The 20,268-nt window shown below is 57.8% G+C and overlaps 2 protein-coding genes across 2 annotated transcripts; one reads left to right on the forward strand and one right to left on the reverse strand.

Moving 5' to 3' along the window:
* Positions 1-709: 709 nt before the first annotated feature.
* Positions 710-7,782, forward strand: LOC113998703 (class II histocompatibility antigen, B-L beta chain-like; the record flags this gene model as incomplete). The annotated part of the gene is made up of 5 exons (XM_039389414.1): positions 710-767; positions 1,278-1,550; positions 2,200-2,481; positions 3,004-3,110; positions 7,768-7,782. Coding segments are annotated over 5 exons (729 nt in total), but the record flags the coding sequence as incomplete, so codon positions are not given.
* Positions 7,783-12,972: 5,190 nt separating this feature from the next.
* On the reverse strand, positions 12,973-14,319 carry LOC113998700 (zinc finger protein 160-like; the record flags this gene model as incomplete). The annotated part of the gene is made up of 1 exon (XM_039389413.1): positions 12,973-14,319. A coding segment is annotated over one exon (1,347 nt), but the record flags the coding sequence as incomplete, so codon positions are not given.
* Positions 14,320-20,268: the final 5,949 nt, after the last annotated feature.

A 20,268-nucleotide genomic window follows, 5' to 3' on the forward strand; every position in this document is an offset into this window, starting at 1 on the left:
TCCCAGATCCTAAAACTCTTGAGAACAGGGGGGTTCAAACACTCCCAGACTCCCAAAATCTCATGAACAGAGGGTTATTGGGCACACCCAGCATCCCAGACCCTCATTTCCACCTATCCACGAAACTCCAAACCCCATCCACAGCAATCCTGGAACCCCCCAAACCCACCTTGGAACCCCCAAGGCCCGGGGAGGGTCAGCAGCAGCAGCCAATGGGAGCGAGCGCTGCTGGCGCGTCATCAGCTGCCGGGCAGACCCGTCCGGAACGGAGCCGTCCCCGAGCTCAGCCAATCAGAGAACGCCCTCAACTCATTTTGGGGGCCCGTGGGAGCTGCGGGAGCCCCGGATGGGCGGTTTTGGGTTGCCCTGAGCTTTGGGAGCCCTGGATGGGCATTTTTGGTGGGCCCTGAGCTCCCCCTCCCCCGCAGCCCACGGACCCCCCCGAACCCCCCAGCCCCGGGGCTGCCGCGGGGGCCCCCAACGGCCCTCAGCCAATCCCAAAGCGCCCACGCCGCCCGCGCCCAATCCCAGCGCGCCGCGCTGATGACTCATCAGTCGCCGGGAAGACGCCTCGAAAAAAGGGCCCCAACTGCGCCCTCAGCCAAGCCCAGCGCGCCCCAAACCCCCCAAAACGGCGCCGCCCGGCTGGTTTGGGGCTGTCAGCAGCTGTCCGGCGCTGGGCATGGAGCGTGTGCGGGGAGCTGGGGCCGTGCTGGCGGTGCTGGTGGTGCTGGGAGCCCCCCCGGCTGCGGGCGAGGAGCTGTCGGGTGAGCAGGGGGGTGGGAAAGGGGGGTCGGGTGGGAAAGGGGGGAAAGGCAGGAGATAGGAGGGGTTGGGAGCCCCAGAAGTGAGTGGGAGGGGGGTCAGAAGGCCCAGAGTGAGTGGGAGGGTGGTGGGAGCCCCAAAGTGAGGGGGGGTGGGGTCTGGGGATTGTGGGGACAGTGGGAAAGGGGTGGGAGAGGGGGGCAAGGGGGTGTGGGAGAGCAGGCAGAGGGGTGCCATGGGGGTCCCTGGGTGTCCCTTGAGCCCTGGAGCGGTCATTGGGGCTCTGGGGGGGTCGGATCCACATTGGGGGGGTCCCCAACCCCCCTGTCCATCCCCGGGGGGCTGATGGGGGGGTTCCCCCCAGCCAAGAGCCGGTGCTGGGGCGTCCGTGGGGCAGAGGGGGGTGGGAAAGGGGGGTCCGGGGTGGCCCCCTGAGCTCCCACCCTGCTGTGGGGGGCTGGGGGATGATGGGGGGGACGGGGGAGCCTCTGACCCGTGTCCTACTCACACAGGGGTGTTCCAGCACTTGACAATGTACGAGTGTCACTTCATCAACGGCACCGAGCGGGTGAGGTTCGTGGACAGGTACATCTACAACCGGGAGCAGTACGTGCACTTCGACAGCGATGTGGGGGTCTATGTGGGGGACACCCCGTATGGGGAGGAGATGTGGGCCAGGCCGCGGAACAGAGACAAAAAATTCATGAAGCGCATGCGGGCTGTGGCGGACACGGTCTGCCGGCACAACTACGAGCTGGTCACCCCGTTCAGCGTGGAGAGGAGAGGTGAGCGTGGGACAGAGCGGGTACCCTCAGGCTCTGCCTCGGAAATGGCCCTGGAGCCTCTTAAAACCCTCCCTGGGAATCACCCCAGACCCCTCAGTCCTTCATGTGCCCATCCCCATGCCATTTTACCCCGTCCCAGTCCATCCCAGTCCATCCCAGTCTCTCCCAGTGCCCCCCCGCGTCTCCACCCCGCTGGGGCCACTGAGCTCACGCCTCTCAGCCAATCCCAGCGCGTCTCTCTGATGACGCTCCAGTTGCCAGGCAGACCCAAACCAAAGAGTTCCCTCACCAGGACTCAGCCTCCCAGTCCCCATCGCTTCCTTCCCAGTCCAGACCAGTCATTCTCAGTCCTTTCCAGTCATTCCCAGTCATTCCTAGTCCCCGTCACTCCACTCCCAGACCCTCTCAGTCCATTCCCAGTCGTTCTCACTTCACTCCCATATCTCCCAACTTTCTCCCCAGTGCCCCCCCAGCCCAGCCCCTTCTCCCCCACTCTATTCCCAGTCCCTCCCAGTGCCATTCCAGTCCCTCTCAGTGACATCCCAGTCCCTCCCAGTGCCATCCCAATCCCTACCAATGTCCTACAAGCCCTCTCCCCTCCCTCCCAGTGCCCCCCAGCTCAGCCCAGTGTCTCCCCCATCCCTCCCAGTGCCCCCCAGCGTGTCCATCTCGCTGGTGCCGTCGAGCTCCCAGCCCGGCCCCGGCCGCCTGCTCTGCTCCGGGATGGATTTCTACCCTGTGCCGGTGCAGGTGAGGTGGTTCCAGGATGGGCAGGAGCTGCCGGAGCACGTGGTGGCCACCGACGTGGTCCCCAGCGGGGACTGGAGCTGCCAGGTGCTGGTGATGCTGGAAATCCCCCCCCGGCGTGGGGTCACCTACAGCTGCCAGGTGGAGCACGTCAGCCTGGAGCACCCCCTCAGCCGGCACTGGGGTACGGCCCGGCCCCCCCAGCCCCGGGGGCACACTGGCAGGGGGGCCGGGGGGGAAAGGGGGCAACTGGGGGCGACTGGACAGGAGACTGGGGGGGAACAGGAAGGGCTCAGGGGGCAATGGAGTGGCTGAGAAGGAGGTTGGTGGGCGCTAGGAGGGCAGAGAGGGGCTTTGGGTAGTCCTGGGGGCAGCTGGGAGGGAGTTTGCAGGAGTGGTCTGGAAAGGCTGGAAGGAAGTTTGTGAGGTCTTGGGTTGACTGGGAGGGGTTCAGAGAAGTCTTGAGGGGGCTGGGAAGGGACTGGGAGAGATTTTGGGGGGGCCCTGGGGGTGATGAGAGCAGGGATAGAGGATCCTAAAGGGGATGGGAGGGGCTGGGTGGGATCCGAGAGGGGCTGGGAAGGGACTGGCAGAAGGTTTCAGGGACCCCCGGGTGGGCTGGGGGAGAGCGGGCCGGGCTCTGTGGGGTGCCGGGGGGTGCGTGGGAGGAGGTTTTGGGGGTGCTGACCCCCCCGGCTCCCCCCAGAGATGCCACCAGACACCGTCCGCAGCAAGATCCTGGTGGGGGTCGGGGGCTTCGTCTTGGGCTTGGTCTTCCTGGCGCTGGGGCTCAGCTTCAACCTGCTAGAGAAGGTAAAGAGTAGTCTCCGAGGGTTGTGTCCCCCTCCTTGTTCCCCGACAGCCTCTGTGACCCCCCTGTCCCCCTACCCCCTTTTTCTCTCACCCCCTTTTCTCTCCCCACAGAGCTCCTAAGCCGCCAGCGGCCACAGCCCCTCCCCGTGGCCTCGGGCCCAGCCGGGACCCCCCAAACCCTGCGCTGAGTTTGGGGGCTTGTGTGTCCCCTCTGTCCCTGCTTTTATTCTGACCCCAGCCGGCTGCTCCCAGTGTTCCCAGGAAAGCTTCCCAGCTCTCCCCAGGCTTTTTGTTCTCGGCCTACTCATCTGGCTGTTTGCTGGTTCCCGTTTGCCTTCGTTTCCTGCGCCCTGTTCTGCCCCCAGCCCGGACCTGCTCGGACTTCACGGGAGAGGTTTGACCCCCCTCCAGAGGAACCTTCTGGGGAGGAGGTCGCCCTTTCCCTCCTGCGCTCCCGTGTTGGCAGTGGCGTGTGTTCATAGGCCAAAATGGGGGAATTCCCGACCACAGCCAGCCACAGACAGCGGGAGTTTCGTGGGAAGAACCCACTTTTTCCCTTTTTCCCCTTTTCCCTCCTCGCTTTGGGGGAATCTCCATTTGCCGCCCAACAGCGCCCCTGCTGGCCGTGATTGGAATTGCTAAAAGGCAGAAAGTTCCCAACTCTTCCCTTTGGAAGGCGATTTTTGGGGACAGGATCATTGATTGGTTGGTTTTGTGTTCTTTTGTTGTTCTGCCAATACACAGATATACTTTAATAAAGAGCTGTTATTTTTCCTTTCTCCATACTTCCTCAGTTGGAGTCTCTTCATTTCAGATTTACAATTGCTTACAGGGAGGAGTTTGGTTTTCCCTATAACTCATCCTCCTTCAGCAAAATACTTCAGTCTCATTCAACTGAGACAGAGGTGCTTCCCCATGCTCCTGCCCTTGCCATTGCACATCCCCACATCCCAGAGCCCCAACAAGAGCCCTGAGGAATGAGGCAGGCACAGGATCTCCCTTCCCAGGGCTGGGGGTCAGGCCTTGGCCCTTTGCAAGAACAAAACAAAGCCAGATTTATTCAGCATCACAGACCCCGGGACTTTGCTTGTCCCCACCTGTCATCACTGCCTCCAGTTTTCGGCTCTGACTGGAAGCAGGGGACAATTTCTGAGTGCTGGCCCTCAGTGGGACCCATTAACGCCAGGAGAAACTGTGGACTTGGATCTGACTTGGAATTCTTCAGAGGTTTCTTTAACTTGCTCTTTGTCTGATGTTCAGGGACTCATCCCCAACCCCTGAGGGTAATTCAATGCCTGGGGCTGTGTCTGTGCTGCTGAGCTGGGCCGGACTCCTGGCACACAGGGAGCTCCTGGCAAGCGGGCAGCGCTGCAGAGAGACAGCTCTGCCCAGGAGCAGCTCCTCTGCACAGCCCAGCAGGGCTGAGGGCACTGCTGGAGATTTCTAAGAGCAATTTTCAAGAAATGCAGCAAGGCAGGGGCATCCTGAAAGGGAAGGATCCTGTACTTCCAGTGTTCTGCTTCGAGTTCCCAGGGACGGGCAATGGGAAAGATCAATTCATGTCTCCATTCAGGAGGAAGCACGGAAAATCCAAAGCTGTTCTTCTTCAAGGGCAATGGTGCAGAGAGTGGCAGAAATCAGCCCCCTGGGCCTCACAGGCAGCAGCAGTGGTGCTTTTCCAGCCTCCTCAGGGTTGCTCTAACATTGCCATCAGAGCCTGCCCAGCCAGAAGTGCCCCTGGCACCAGAGTGCCCTGTGCTGGGAGGGCTCTGCAGGGCAGAGCTGAGCACCCAGGGCTGGGATGGGCTCTGGATGCAGTGCCAGGGCCCAGCCCTGGGCCCAGGGAAGCAGCTGCTGGCAGGGACAGCTCCAGGCAGCAGAGCCTGAGCACTCCTCTGCATCGCCCTCTGCTCAGCTGCACAGGGAAAGAGGGAAGAGTTGGGAGGAATTGATTTTGCAAGTGGAGTCTTCACAAAAACCCAGTTTTTTTTTCAGGCATCTTTGAAGTGGATCATCCAGCAAGAGAGAGGTGCAAATAGCACAGGGAACCTGTGTGCTGACCAGCAGGTCACTTGTGAGCAGAGCAGCTCTCCTGAGTCTGCACTGGGGCACAGGGAGCCATTTGGGACCTCAGAGCTGTCCAGGGTTCAGGCTGAGAGCAATGGGGAGGGTGAGAATTCCTGCCCGGTCATGGAAAGTGCTCTCACTGAGCAGCACAGAGCTGAGTTGAACAAAGTTCCCCCAAAGAAATCCAAAGAATTTGGAGTAGATTGTAAAGCAGCAGAGGATTGACTCAAGGCAGCCCTGCCCTGACTGTGCTGCCTCTCCTGTCCCCTCCCCGCCCAGGGACCAGGCCCGGCCCGGCTGCCCTGAGGCTGCCGCTGCTGCAGCTGAGGGCGGCGGCAGGAGGAGGCCTGGGCTGGAGGCGGCTGCCTCGGCCCAGTGCTGGGGAGCCCGGCGCCGGCCCACCAGCGGCCTCTCCTCCTGCCCCGGCCCTCAGCTGGACTGGCCACCCGGGGGGCTCCTCAAACACCCCAGGCCAGGGCGGGGCCCAAAGGTTCACAAGGTGCCCTCGGTTCCAGGAGGCCCCGCAGGGTCACAGTGGCCCCTGGGCACCCGCAGGCCCCACATCACACAGCCCTGGCACTTCCATGGAAACGCCCCTGCCCACAACCGGCTGCAAGCGGCCCGAGCAGCCCCTTCCAGCACAGCCGCTCAGGGGGGGCCCTTTCGGCTGCTCTGGGGCACCTTTTGCCCGCCGGGACCGTGTGGGGATCCCCCCCCGCAGCCCGGACAGCGGCACAGCGGCACCTCCTTGCTGCTGACACCCCCCAGCACGGGGGAAGCTTTGCTTCAGGCCCTGCCATATCTCGGGCTCCTCCAGGGCTGCCAGGGCTCCTGTGGCACGCAGCTGTCCCCAGCTGGCCACTCCGGGGGCCAGTGCTCTGTGGGCAGTGCCGGCAAAGGGCCCTGGGGGTCCTGGGGGGTGCCCACTTGGCCAGGAGTCAGCAGTGCCCTGGCAGCCAGGAGGGACAACCCTGTCCTGGGGGGTGCCCACTTGGCCAGGAGTCAGCAGTGCCCTGGCAGCCAGGAGGGACAACCCTGTCCTGGGGGCATCAGGCCCAGCATGGCCGGCCGGGCCAGGGAGGGGATTGTCCCGCTCTGCTCTGCCCTGGGACGGCCTTGTTACAATCTGCTTAAAATGTGCAGAAAGAACTTCGGATTCCAATATTTCCTTGAGCAAAATTAAAACTCATACAAGTTATCTGTTGATACCAAACCTGATTTTATTAATTGCTAAAGGATGCAAAGAGAAAGAGGAAAAAATAAGAAAAGGTTAGAAAATGCAAAGATTAATTCTAGAAGCAGAGAAAAGATACCACCAAAAACTACCTTTCCTTCCAGCTGGTCTGTGGGGGTGGGGGAAGAAGCAGTTTTTCTGCCTTTTTTTTCTTCTGTCTCTGCTGTTGTTGATGTTCTCTCTTTAGCTGCAGGGGGTCTTCACAGTTTTAGCTCTCTGGAATGCAGCCAGGATGTGGTTTCACTGCTCAAGCAGGGCTGGATCTCAGGCCCTGCAGAGTCTCATTCAGCCACTCCTTTGGGCCTTCAGAAATACAGTCAGGGTGGAGAAATAAGATTTGACTCCCATCTATGGCACAGAGGTTCTCAGTCCTCTCCAGCAGGGCAGGGTTCCAGTCTCCGGTGGCAGGCAGGCAGCACATGGACCTCTGTATACACGGCTCCCAGTATATCTCAGTTGTGCCAGCATGATCCCAACTGCCCTCAGAATGCTCCCAGTCACTCCCAGTATGACCCCAGTCACCCTCACTGTGGGCCCAGGTGCCCGAGCTGGGGCCAAGCTGCTCCCACTGTGATCCCAGTGTGATCCCACTTGTCCCCGGCGTGGTCCCACTTGATCCCAGTTCCTCCCAGTGTGATCCCAGTTGCTCCCAGTTACCCCTAGCAGAGACCCAGTCGCTCCCAGTATGATCCCATTGTGATCCCTGTATGATCTCAATACAATCACAGTTACCCCAGCATGGTCCCAGTTGCTCCCAGTTGCCTCCAACACAGATCCAGTCAATCCAAGTGTGGTCTCAGTCTTCCCCCAGCATGGTCCCAGCCAATCCCAGTTGCCCACTTGTACATCCAGTCACTCCCAGTTGCTCCCAATTCCCCCCCAGCAGGGTCCAAGTCACTCCCAGGGTGGTCCCAGTCACCCCCAGGATGGTTACAGACTCTCCCAGTATATCCCAGTTGCCCTCAGCATGCTCACAGTCATACCCAGTTACTACCACTTGTCTCAGGATGCTTCCAGTTCCCATCAATACAATCCCAGTCACTCCCAGTCTATGCCAGTTGCATTCAGCATGCACCCTATCACTCCCAGTTACTACCACTTGCTTCCAGCATGATCCCAGTTGCTCCCATTCTCCCCTATGTAGTTCCAGTCACTCCCATTCACTCCTACTATGGTTCCACTCACTCCCAGACACTCCCAGTATATCCCAGTTGCCCCCAACATGCTCCCAGTTGCTCCCAGTATGATCCCTGTTGCCCCAGTTCTGGTCCCGCTGGCTCCAGTCCAGGTCTCAGTGTATCCCAGTGTCCCCCCTGTCCCCCCACCCCGCTCTCACCCCCTTTTCTCTCCCCACAGAGCTCCTGAGCCGCCGCCGGCCGCAGCCCCTCCCCGTGGCCTCAGGCCCAGCCGGGACCCCCAAACCCTGCCCTGATTTTGGGGGGCTTTGGGAGGGCACCTGCCCTTCAACACGGCACCCAGCACACCCCAAAAGGTGCTGGGACTCCACTAAAACGCCCACAGCTCCCCAAGGACCCCCCAGACCAACTCAAATCCCACCCAGGACCCCACCTAACCCCATTGTTGGGGGGACTTTTATGGGCTCTGGTGTTACTGGGAGCCCCCCCAGCTTCGGGAGAGGAGCTCTGGGGTGAGTGGGGGGTGGGAAGAGGGGGATGGGTGGGAAAAGGGGTGTGGAAAGGAGAGAAAAGGGGTGGTGGGACCCCAACACTGAATGGGACAGGAGTTGGATCCCCCAAAAGTGGAGGGGGAGGGGGACTGAGGATTGGGGGGCTGATGGGGAAAGGGGTGGGAGAGGTCAGAAGAGTGGGGAAAAGGAGAGGGTGGGACCCCCAAACTGAGCTTGAGGGGGCTGGGGATTGGGGGAATGATGTGTAAGGGGTGGGAGAGGGAGGAAAAGTGGAGGTTGGGACCCCAAATCCGATCTGGGAGGGGCTGGGGCTTGAGGGGACCATGGAAAAGTGGGAGGAACAGGGAGAGGGGTGGAAAAGGGGGGGTGGTCTGGAGGGATGGACGGTCCCATGGGGGTCTTTGGGCACCAAGGGGTTGGGAAAGGGGGGTGGTCCCCCTGAACTCCCAATTTCCTCTGGGGTGCTGGGGGCTGCTGGATCCAATCTCAGCCTTGCATTGTGCCAACAGTTGAAATTTAGTGCAATTCCAGAGGGGTGACTGAACCACATTTCTCCCCCAGGCTTTAATGATGGCATTTAAGGATGTACCTCAACCACCCCTTTAAGGGGGGGTTCAACACAGGGGGGGGTCACGGAAAACAGAGGGTCAGGGCACATTTACCCCACTCTTCAAAGGTCTCTTTGCCTCTTAGTGCCCCAGGGAAGCCAAAACCATATCAGTCCAATCTGGGCTCTCGGCTGTTCCCCACACCAACTCTGCCCCAAACACATTCACAAGGCCAGGGGATTCCATCACTGTCCTAGTTAGGACAACTGAGACCAGTTCATCAGGGTATGGGTGTAACCCAAAACTGTGTATTCTATAGCCTTCCATGCCATTTCCCAGAAACTGTTATCAATGAACCATTTACACCATCTGCCCATAGAGCCTGACGCCTCAGGCTATAAACTAGGTGTTAAGAGGCCTGTGAGATAGGAGGATGCTCCTGTCCTCACACCCTTTGTGGAACTCCCCGCCCTGAGGGAAGTGCTGAGCATTTCTGCCTGAACTGCAGGATATATAATCTTGGAGTCTTGGAACATTTGGAACCACTCTGTGGGATCCAGAGAAGGACTGCGGCTCATCGCTCTCAAACAGACTTGGACCACCACCCTATACTGGACTCCAATCACCACTTTTGACCAGACTGCAACAGCTCTCCCACCAGCAGGTTCTTCCCCTCCCCCTTTACTTTGGACTCAAGCGGGGCCCAAGGAACACCACGTTGTTCATGCCCCAGGGTACTGGGTTATACATTTGGGTTTTGTGGGTTAAGACCAATTGTTTGTTTGTATGATTGTACTTACTGTATTATTTTAGTAAATTGTTATTCTGACTTATAATCTCTCCTTTGAGTTGAGTTTATTTCCCCTGCTGGTTAACTCTTAAACCAGCACAATTTTTTGGCCGCCCAACGTGGGGCAGAGAGAGAGAAGTCAGAATCACAATTTCACTTTAAGCATTTGTCTATTTGGATATAGAAACTCCCTGATCACCATGTTGTTTGATGCATTCACATGGATGTTGTATTTGAGTCTGTTCATATTTCCACAGATGGGGAACTATTTGCCTGTTTTGATGCTCTCTTTAAGACCAGGGAGAGGGATCCAAATCGCTTTATTAGTATATTATGTTTATGTCATTCTAACATCAGAAGCAATGAGTTTCATTGTAAATGTGTATCCAGTCCTGTTTGCCTGTCCTGGTTTGGGTTGCTACCTCTGTGGCTTCATTAAAAATCGTACCCAGCCCTTTGGGGGAACAGGGGGGGATGGTTGTTTCCAGCCTCTCACCTCCTTCTTCCCCTTCAGACCTGCTACAACAGTTTTTGAAAATATTGAGTTCCCTTTTGATGTTAAGGACAGTATAATGTTATTGTTAGTGTTGCTCTGTCTGCTCTGTACTGTGTACACAATGTTTAGGGTCAGAACAGGGCCTTCTAGGGAGGTTGTCTGGACACCTGCCCTGGGAGCAGATAATGCTGAGTGGCACGGGAAGTGGGAGGACATCAGCCAGTATTTGGAGAAGTTTTCTCCTCCAATGATCTGGAAATTCACCCCTGAACAACTGCAGGATCCTGTTAGCATGATAAGACTGGTGAAGGAAAAATGCTCTGGCAGCTCCAGAGATGGCCAGCTCACAGCAACCTGCTGGGCCCTGGCCACTGCCTACCGGACACTACGTGACATGGTACAGCACTGTCAGGGGGAGGAGAGAAGGACCAAATCTGCAGGCACCACGTCCACCCAAACCACAGCTGAGTCAGAGGGAGAAAGAAATAAACCAACCGGCACCGTGTCCACACAAACCATCGAGGAGCCAGAAGAACAACCAAAACCAATAGCAGTCGCCCCTGTCCAGAAAAGGAAATCAAAGACTAAATCAGTCCATATAGCAAATGATGACGGAGAGGCAGGACCTTCACATCCACTGGAGGAGACAGAGCCAGAAATAATCACTCGGTCCCTATCCCTGGGTGAGCTACGCGAGCTCCGGAGAGAGTTCACACGACAGGCGAACGAGTCCATTCTGACCTGGCTGCTCCGAATCCGGGATGCCGCAGCTAACGATACAATCCTAGATGGGAGTGAAGCCAGACAGCTGGGGTCCCTGTCTCGAGATGTAGTCATTGATCAGGGGATTGGAAGGAGGCAGGAAACTCTCAGCCTCTGGCGGCGACTGTTGTGCAGTGTGAGGGAGAGATACCTTTGCAAGGAGGACCTCCACGTACAGCAAGGACAGTGGAACACGATGGAACAAGGTATCCGGTGCTTAAGGGAGTTAGCTGTACTGGAGATAATCTTTTCAGAGGATGAAAGATTCCCTAAAAGTCCAGATGGCGTACAGTGCACCTCCCAGATGTGGTTAAAGTTTGCACGACTCGGGCCAGAAATGTATTCCCGCTACTTAGCAACGCTGCAATGGAGGGAGGGAGAGGACAAGGTGGGAGCATTGGTTAGTAAACTCAGGATGTATGAAGACACTGTCACCGCCCCATTACGAGCCCACGTCTCATCTGTGGAAACCAAACTGGCTGAACACGTCCGAAGCCTGGAAGAGAAAATTGAAGAGGGCCACCAGAAGCTAAGAGAGGAAATTAAGGAAGGGATCTTCCATATCTCACCAGGACAAACAAGAGTCTCTGCTATTAGGAGCCAGCGTCCCCCAGCTAAGGAGAGAAGGTACACTCCACGTGGCGATCTATGGTTTTACCTCCGTGAGCACGGAGAAGATATGAGGAAGTGGGATGGGAAACCCACCCCTTCCTTAGCAGCCCGGGTATGTGAACTGAAAAGAGGAACAAGTACCACAAGGAACTCTTCAAGGGTAAACGCTGCTCCAGTCTCTCGTGGGCAAGACTCCAGACGGTACAGGAATGATGATACGTCTGATCCTCTTGAAGGGACCTCCAGGTCATACCCACAAGAAGAGCACAATGAGTACCATGACCAGGACTAGGGGGGCCCTGCCTCTAGCCAGGTAGAGGAGAGGGACAATCGAGTCTATTGGACAGTGTGGATTCGGTGGCCTGGCACATCAGAGCCACAAAGGTATAAGGCCTTAGTGGACACCGGCGCACAATGTACTTTAATGCCATCAAGATACGTAGGGGCAGAATCCATCTCCATTTCTGGGGTGACAGGGGGATCCCAACAGCTGACTGTACTGGAAGCTGAAGTGAGCCTGACTGGGAAGGAATGGCACAGACACCCCATCGTGACTGGCCCAGAGGCCCCGTGCATCCTTGGCATAGATTACCTGAGGAGTGGGTATTTCAAAGACCCAAAAGGACTTCGTTGGGCTTTTGGCATAGCTGCTGTGGAGACGGAGGAAATTAGACAGTTGAACACCTTGCCTGGTCTCTCAGAGGACCCCTCTGCTGTGGGACTGCTGAAGGTTGAAGAACAATTGGTACAATCACCCTTTTCGGGCACTGCCACTTCCCAGGGACAGGGAAACTCCCTCAGCACAATCTCCCACCACTTATTCCACTGCCCACAAACTGGCAGCACCTTTACAAAGGAATCCCTGCAGCAGCTCACCCAATAACACTCTTGATCAAGACAAACCTTGACCAGCTCAGAAAAACTCGTAGGTCTTGCTGAGAGGCTTTGGCTACAAAAACACACTTCAAACACAGCAAGAACACCACAAAGCAACCAAAGCACAAACTCTAAACCACACCAGCAATCTACTAAAACACTGGGAAGCAAAAGCAAACTCTAGTTCTGTAAAAGCAAGGAATCAGCATGCAGAACTTTAAATTTCTCACCCCATGAGCCACCTGAAAGGGGAAGGGAAGGCAGGATCAGTCCCTCAGCCCATCCAGCACTTTCAATGCAAATCTTCCTTCCATTTCTCCTTAGCCTTGACTTCTTTTTAGACTATTTTTCCAGGTTTAGGTGGACTTTTGAGTTACTTTAGTCACAAAGCTAAATTTGGGGTAGCGTGACAGGCATCTATTCTTTTTAAAAGGAAAATAACAGAGGTCAAAAAGGTTCCCTATTCCCACCCTGCAGGATGGTTGTGAAGAAAGGCTGTGGGACCTTCACTGGCCCCATCCCTCAGTACATCCTTTCACACCAGGTGTCTCTCAGGGTTTTTCTTTGGGGAGACCATCAGGACCTTCATGTTATCTGGGAACTGGAGTCTTCTCTTTCTCATCAGATGTGCCAGTCCTTCTTCTTCTTCCAGGTTTGAACTCTATTCCAGCACCAGATCTCTGCTAAACAGGGGTCACCAGGAATGTTGGTCACCAGGGCTGTGCCCAACAGGGGTCCCTGTGGATCATCCAACGCGGTCCTCCCATGGCTGATGGAGTTGGAGCAGCGGCCGAAGCTCTTCCCGCAGTCGGGGCACTCGGGGCTTCCCTTATGGGTGGCTCCGTTGGTGTTTGGTCAAGGCAGCCCTCCGGATGAAGCTCTTCCCACACTCCCTGCATTTGTGGGGCCTCTCTCCGGTGTGGATGCACTGGTGCTTGTGGAGGTTGGAGCTGTCACTGAAGCTCTTCCCCCATTCCAAGCACTTGTAGGGTCGTTCCCCACTGTGGATGCGACGGTGGGTGCGGAGGGTGGAGCTGTCTCTGAAGCTTTTCCCACAATCCCTACACGTGTAGGGCCGTTCTCCAGTATGGATGTGCTGGTGGCTGAGGAGGTCAGTGCTCTTGATGAAGCTCTTCTCACATTCCAAGCACTTGTAGGGCCGTTCCCCTGTGTGGCTGTGACGGTGGGTGTAGAAGGTGGAGCTGTCCTTGAAGCTCTTCCCACATTCCCTACATTTGTAGGGCCGTTCCCCGGTGTGGATGAGCTGGTGGCTGAGGAGGCTGGTGTTCTCAATGAAGCTCTTCCCACATTCCCCACACATGTAGGGCCTTTCCCCACTGTGGATCATCTGGTGTCGGAGCAGGTGGGAGCTCTCATTGAAGCTCATCCCACACTCCTCACATGTGTAGGGCCTTTCCCCAGTATGGATCATGTGGTGTCGGAGCAGATGGGAGCTCCGTTTGAAGCTCTTCCCACAATCCCTACACGTTAAGGGCCGTTCCCCACTGTGGATGTGCTGGTGGCTGAGGAGTTTGGTGCTTGTGCTGAAGCTCTTCTCACTCTCCAAGCACCTGTAGGGTCTTTCCCCACTGTGGGTGTGCTGGTGGATGAGGAGGTGGGAGCTCTGGTTGAAGCTCTTTCCACATTCCCCACACATGTAGGGTCTTTCTCTACTGTGAATCATCTGGTGTCGGAGCAGGTAGGAGCTCCGTTTGAAGCTCTTCCCACATTCCCTACATGTGGAGGACCGTTCCCCAGCATGGATGAGCTGGTGGATGAGGAGGTTGGTGCTTGTGCTGAAGCTCTTCCTACATTCCCCACACGTGTAGGGCTGTTCCCCACTGTGGATGCGATGGCGGGTGCAGAGGTTGGAGCTCTTCCTGAAGCTCTTCCCACACTCCCCACATGTGTAGGGCCTTTCCCCACTGTGGATCATCTGGTGGCTGACGAGGTGGGAGCTCCGTTTGAAGTTCTTCCCACACTCCCCACACATGTAGGGCCGTTCCCCAGTGTGGATGCGACGGTGGTTGCGGAGGGTGGAGCTGTCACTAAAGATCTTCCCACATTCCCTACACGTGTAGGACCGTTCCCCACTGTGGATGTGCTGGTGCCTGAGGAGGTTGGTGCTCTGCCTGAAGCTCTTCCCACATTCCAAGCACCTGAAGGGCTTTTCCCTGCTGGGAGGCTGCTCAGGGACCACCAGCTCGCAGCTCCGCCTCAAGCTCCGGCCGCCTTCCCGGAACACACTGGCTCTTTCCTCCTCACAGCCCCCTGGGCTGGCTTTGCAGCCCCTCCTGCGGGGGCATCTCCGGCCCTTTTCCTCCCCGCTGCCTTCCTGCGCCGGGGAGCCCTTCAAAACGGCCTCTCCCACCAGGCTCTGCCGCCGGGATTTGTCCTCCGTGCTCTCCGGCCTCACCTCGGGGCCTGGGGCAGGAAGCAACAAGGACACGCAGGGGATTTGCCTCCGGCCCACAGGGAACCCAAGGACATCCCCCCAACTCCGGCCCCGGCAGGACGGCCACAAAAGACAAAAGACCGACCCAAAGGGGCACTGACTTCCTCCTCACCTGCCTGGGGGGCCCGCGGCATCTTCCTCTTCCTCGCAGCCTCCTCCTCCATCTGCCCAAGCTTTGGGAAGCAGAAATCCTGTTGGGGGGGAAAAAACAAGGGGTGAGCGCGTTTCCCAAGTCCAGCTCTAGGACTCACTGGGCATCTTGTTTTTGTGAAAACCTCCAAAACACCAACATTCAGCCCAAAAACCCCTCCCAGGAGTTCCCCCTCTCTGCTCTCTGGGGTTAGGGGGGTCCCCCCTGTCTGGCCTGATGGCACTTCTGCCTGCATTGGGGGTCCCCTCTCTCCGGGCTGCCAGGGGTCTCGCGGCTCCGGGGGGTTCCCACTCGCCGGGGTCCCCTTGAGTGTTGCCAGGGGGGTCCCAGGGCTCACTTCTCCCCACTCTGCCTCCCGGGGCCGGCCGGCCCTCCTCTCTCGCCTCCCACCCTCGTAAACCTCTTGGCGCTCTCGGCTCCCACCCCGCCTCAAGGCCCCCCCTCCTCTCCACACTCCAAGGCCTGGGCGCCCCCCCCTCCCCCCTGCCCAAATCGCCGTCCCGGGGGGCGCTGGGGGCGAGGGGGGGGCGCTGGTGGGCTCGAGGTGGGGAGCGCTGGGCGCTGCGGCTCTACCTGCACACGGAGGAGTTGCCCCCGCAGCCGGGGGAGCTCCCCAGTGCCCAGAAAGGTCTCCCCACAGTTGGGCTTTGGGGGCTCTGGGCGGGGTCTGAGCGGGTTGGGGGGTCCTTGTGGGTCTGTGGGGTGGTGTCGGGGATCCCGTCCCCTTTTGTGGAGCGCTGGGTGCCGTGTTGGGGTGCAGGTGCCCCCCAGAGCCCTCCCAGAAGGGGGTGACACGGGGATTGAAATTCCCGATCCATCCCGGAGCCGGTTCTGCCCCCCACCCAACCACGGTTCCCCCGATGTCTCCACAAGAGGGGGGTCTCCACAAGCCCCCTCCCCCTGCCCTGAGTATCTGGGACTGGGGAGAACTGGGAAGCTTTACTGGGAACACTGGGAGCAGCCGGCTGGGGTCAGAATAAAAGCAGGGCCAGAGGGGGACAGGCGACCCCCCAAAATCAGGGCAGAGTTTGAGGGGTCCCGGCTGGGCCCGAGGCCATGAGGAGGGGCTGCGGCCGCCGGCAGCTCAGGAGCTCTGTGGGGAGAGAAAAGGGGGTGAGAGCGGGGTGGGGGGAAGGGGGGACACCGGGATACACCAAGACCTGGACTGGAGCCAGCGGGACCAGAACTGGGATCATACTGGGAGCAACTGGGAGCATGTTGGGGGCAACTGGGATATACTGGGAGTGTCTGGGAGTGAGTGGAACCATGGGGGGGGGGCGAATGGGAGTAACTGGAACCACGCTGGGGGCAACTGGGATCATCCTGGGAGCAGCTGGGCCCCTGCTGGAGTCATACTGGGATCAGACTGGGATCTTACAGGGAGTGACTGGGTCAGTCCTAGGGGCAACTTGGAGCAACTGGGATCACACTGGGAGAAACTGGGAGCAACTGGTACCATGCTGGGGAGTACTGGGATCATACTTGGATAACAGCTGGAGAGCTTGGCCCATACTGGGAGCAACTGGGGCCACAGTGAGGGTGACTGAGGTTATACTGGGAGTGACTGGGAGCATTCTGAGGGCAGTTGGGACCATGTTGGCACAACTGGGATATACTGGGAGCAAGTGGGATCACTCTGGAGGTGACTGGGATCATAGTGGGAGTGACTGGGAGCACACTGGGAGTGTCTGGGAGTGGCTGTGAGCAACTGGGATTATGCTGGAAGCTACTGGGAGCAACCAGGAGTGAGTGGGACCACACTGCAGGCAACTGGGATATACTGGGAGAGACCAGGAGTGACTGGGATCATACTGCGACTGACTGGGATTATAGTGGGAGTGACTGGGAGTGCCAGGGATCATCCTGGGAACAACTTTTACCATAGTCAGTGACTGGGAGGAACTGGGACCCTGCTGGGGGCAAATGGCTTTATCCTGGGAGTGCCAGGGCATGTCTGGGTTCATCCTGGGTGTGAGTGCCACCAACTGGGGTGTCACTGGGATCCTACTGGGATGGTCCTGGGAGGGAGTGGAACTCTAGTGGGGTGACTGGAAGCAACTGGGACCATGCAGGGGGTAACCTGGATCCTACTTGGAGAGACTGGTATCAGACTGGGAGTGACTGGGATAATAGTGGGATGATACTGGACATGACTAAAAGTGACTGAGATGATACTGGGAGTGAGTGGAAGCACAGAAGGGGTGAATGGGAGCAACTGGAACCACGCTGGGGGCAACTGGGATCATACTGGGAGCAATCGGGCCCGTGCTGGGTTCATACTGGGATCATCCTGGGAGTGACTGCAATAATACTGGGAGTATGTGAGAGGGACTGCAACTATACTGGGAATGACTGGGATCAAACTGGATTCACTGAATCCACTGGAAGTGTCTGGAAATTCCTGGGATCATACTGGAGGTGACTGGACTCATAGTGGGATCATACTGGGAGCAACTGGGACCGTGCAGGGGCAAATGGCATCGTCCAGGCAGTGACTGAAAGTGCCTGGGGCCATACTGGACTCAGACTGGGAGTCCCTGAGAGGGAAAGGAACCATCCTGGGGGGGGGACTGGGAGCAACTGGGACCACCTTGGGGGAAACTGCGATCCTATTGGGAGTGACTGGGATGATAGTGGGAGTGACCAGGACCATACTGGAACCATCCTGGGAGTGACTGTCAGTGCCCAGGATCATACTTGGAGTGACTGGAACTATTCAGGGGGGAACTGGGAACCAGTGGGGCCATGCTGGAAGTATGGTGGAACTGGGAGTAACTGGGAGTGACAGGGTGCATTCTGGAGGCAACTGGCATAGACTGGGAGTGACTGGGATTGTACTGATGGGAATGGAAGCATCCTGGGGCAAGTGGAAGTAACTGGGTATGACTGTGAGCATGCTGAGGGCAACTGGGATATACTGGGAGAGTCTGCAACCATCCTGGGGGTGACTGGGATCACACTGGGAGTGACTTGGACCATGTGGGGGGCAACTGGAATCAACTGGGAGTGACTGGATGTACAAGAGGGCAACTGGGATTGGCTGGGACCATGCTGGGGGAAGACTGGGACCACACTTGGATTGACTGGATCTGTGGTGGAGGCAAGTGGGAGCAGCTTGGCCCATGCTGGGGACAACTGGGCTGACAGTGAGGGTGACTGGGGTCATAATGGGAGTGACTGGGAGCATTCTGAGGGCAGTTGATGCTGTGCTGACGCAACTGGGATATACTGGGAGCAAGTGGGATCATGCTGGATGCAACTGGGGACATAGTGGGAGCGACTGGGAGCACACTGGGAGTGACTGGGAGTGGCTGTGAGCAACTGGGATCATACTGGAAGGTACCTGGGAACAACTGGGAGTGAGTGGGACCACACTGGGGGCAACTGGGATATAGTGGGAGACACCAGGACTGACTGGGAGGAACTGGGAACTTGCAGGGGATAACTTGGATCCTACTAGGAGAAAACGGAATCAGACTGGGAGTGACTGGGATCATTCTGGGATCAGACTGGGAGTGACTAAAAGTGACTGAGATCATCCTGGGCGTGACTGGGTCCATCCTGGGGGTGACTGGGCCCATCCTGGGGGTGACTGGGAGCCCCTGGGCCCGTGCTGGGAGCCCCTGGGCCCCCCTGGCTGGAACTGCTTTCCCTCCTGCGGGTTCTTGGCAAAGGCCCCAAAGCACAAACTCTGCTCCGAGCCCTCGGGGCGTTTCCTCCCTTTGGGCAGCAGCAGCTCCTGAGTCCTGAACAGGCTCCTGTCCCCTGCAAACACTTCACCTGCCTTTGACCTGGGAGCTCTCAGTGACTCACACATTTACTGAATGTTTAAACTCGGCTTTTTCTCTTACTTTTCTTCTTTTCTTTTGTTTTCCTTTCCTCTTTATCCTTTCTAAAATTCCCTCTCCCCTCTCTTTCCCTCCCCTCTCTGTTCCCCTCCCCTCCCTCTGTCCTTTGTGCCGCCAGCACGATCCCAGTTGCTCCCAGTATGATCCCGGTCACTGACAGTCACTCCCAGGATGGTTCATGTATGGTCCTGGTCACTCCCACTATCATCCCAGTCACTCCCAGTCACTCCCAATAGGATCGCAGTTTCCCCCAAGGTGGTCCCAGTTGCTCCCAGTCCCCCCCCCAGGATGGTTCCTTTCCCTCTCAGGGACTCCCAGTCTGAGTCCAGTCTGGTCACAGGCACTTTCAGTCACTGCCTGGACGATGCCATTTGCCCCTGCATGGTCCCAGTTGCTCCCAGTATGATCCCACTATGAGTCCAGTCACCTCCAGTATGATCCCAGGAACTTCCAGACACTTCCAGTAAGAATCTAGTTTGATCCCAGTCACTCCCAGTATGGTTGCAGTGCCTCTCACATACTCCCGGTATTATGCAGTCACTCCCAGGATGATCCCAGTATGAGCCCAGCAGGGGCCCAGCTGCTCCCACTCTGATCCCAGTTGCCCCCAGTGTGGTTGCTCCAGGATGGATCAGGAATGGGAACCCCTCTGTCCCCCCCCTTGTGTCACCCTGTTCTGGGGGAGCTTTGGGGGGACATCTGCACCCCCACACGGCATCCAACGCATCCCAAAGTGTGCAGGACCCCCTTAAACCACCCCACAGCCCCCAAGGAACCTCCAAACCCACTCAGAGTCCATCTAGGACTCCACCTAACCCTTTTTTGGGGGAACTTTCATGGGCTCTGGTGTTACTGGGAGCCCTTCCCACTGCAGGCGAGGAGCTCTTGGGTGAGAGGGGGTGTTGGGAAGGGGGGGTCGGTGAGTCAGAGGGGATAAAAGGGGTGGTGGGACCCCAAACTTAGTGGGGGATTGGGACCCCCCAAAAGTGGAGGTGGAGGAGGACTGAGGATTGGGGGAAGATGGGAAAGGGGAGGGAGAGGTCAGAAGAGTGGGGAAAAGGGGAGGGTGGGACCCCCAAACTGAGCATGAGGGCGCTGGGGATTGGGGGAATGGTGTGTAGGGGGGTAGATGAGGGGGGAAATAGTGGGGGTTGGGACCTTATAAGTGATCCTGGGTGGGCTGGGAATTGAGGGGACCATGGAAAAATCCTTGTCAGCGAGAAAACTGGGTGACCTGACTCCTGGATGCTTTTAGGAAAGAGGTCTGAACATTTCTTGACTAATGGAGGAGGATGACTTTTTTATTCTTGACCTTTCCAGTTCTCCCTTTGGGGGCAGGATGTCCTGTGGGCCAATGTTTTGTTCCCTTTGCAGTGAGTGCAGCCTCAGAGGGCTGAGCCCTCTCTGGCTGGGCTTGGCCTCTCCTGCAGAGACTCAGGCCTGGCTGGGCTGCCCCAGGCAGACGCTGCAGGAAGAAGAGCTCAGGCCGCCTGGCTCTGGTGTCCCTGGGGCTCAGCCTGTGCCCCATTGCTGGGAGGGGCTGAGCCCCACCTCTGCCTCGGGGCCTTGGCCAAAGGGCTGGCAAGGAAGAGGCCCAGCAGCCTTGGGGCCTGCCCAGCTTTCCTCCTCCCTGGGGGCTCTCAGTCCTCCCCTGACACCGTGTGGGCCCAA

Source organism: Pipra filicauda, unplaced genomic scaffold (genome assembly GCF_003945595.2).
Source record: "Pipra filicauda isolate LSUMZ 115617 unplaced genomic scaffold, ASM394559v2 scaffold725_size179387_pilon, whole genome shotgun sequence".
NCBI lineage: Eukaryota > Metazoa > Chordata > Aves > Passeriformes > Pipridae > Pipra > Pipra filicauda.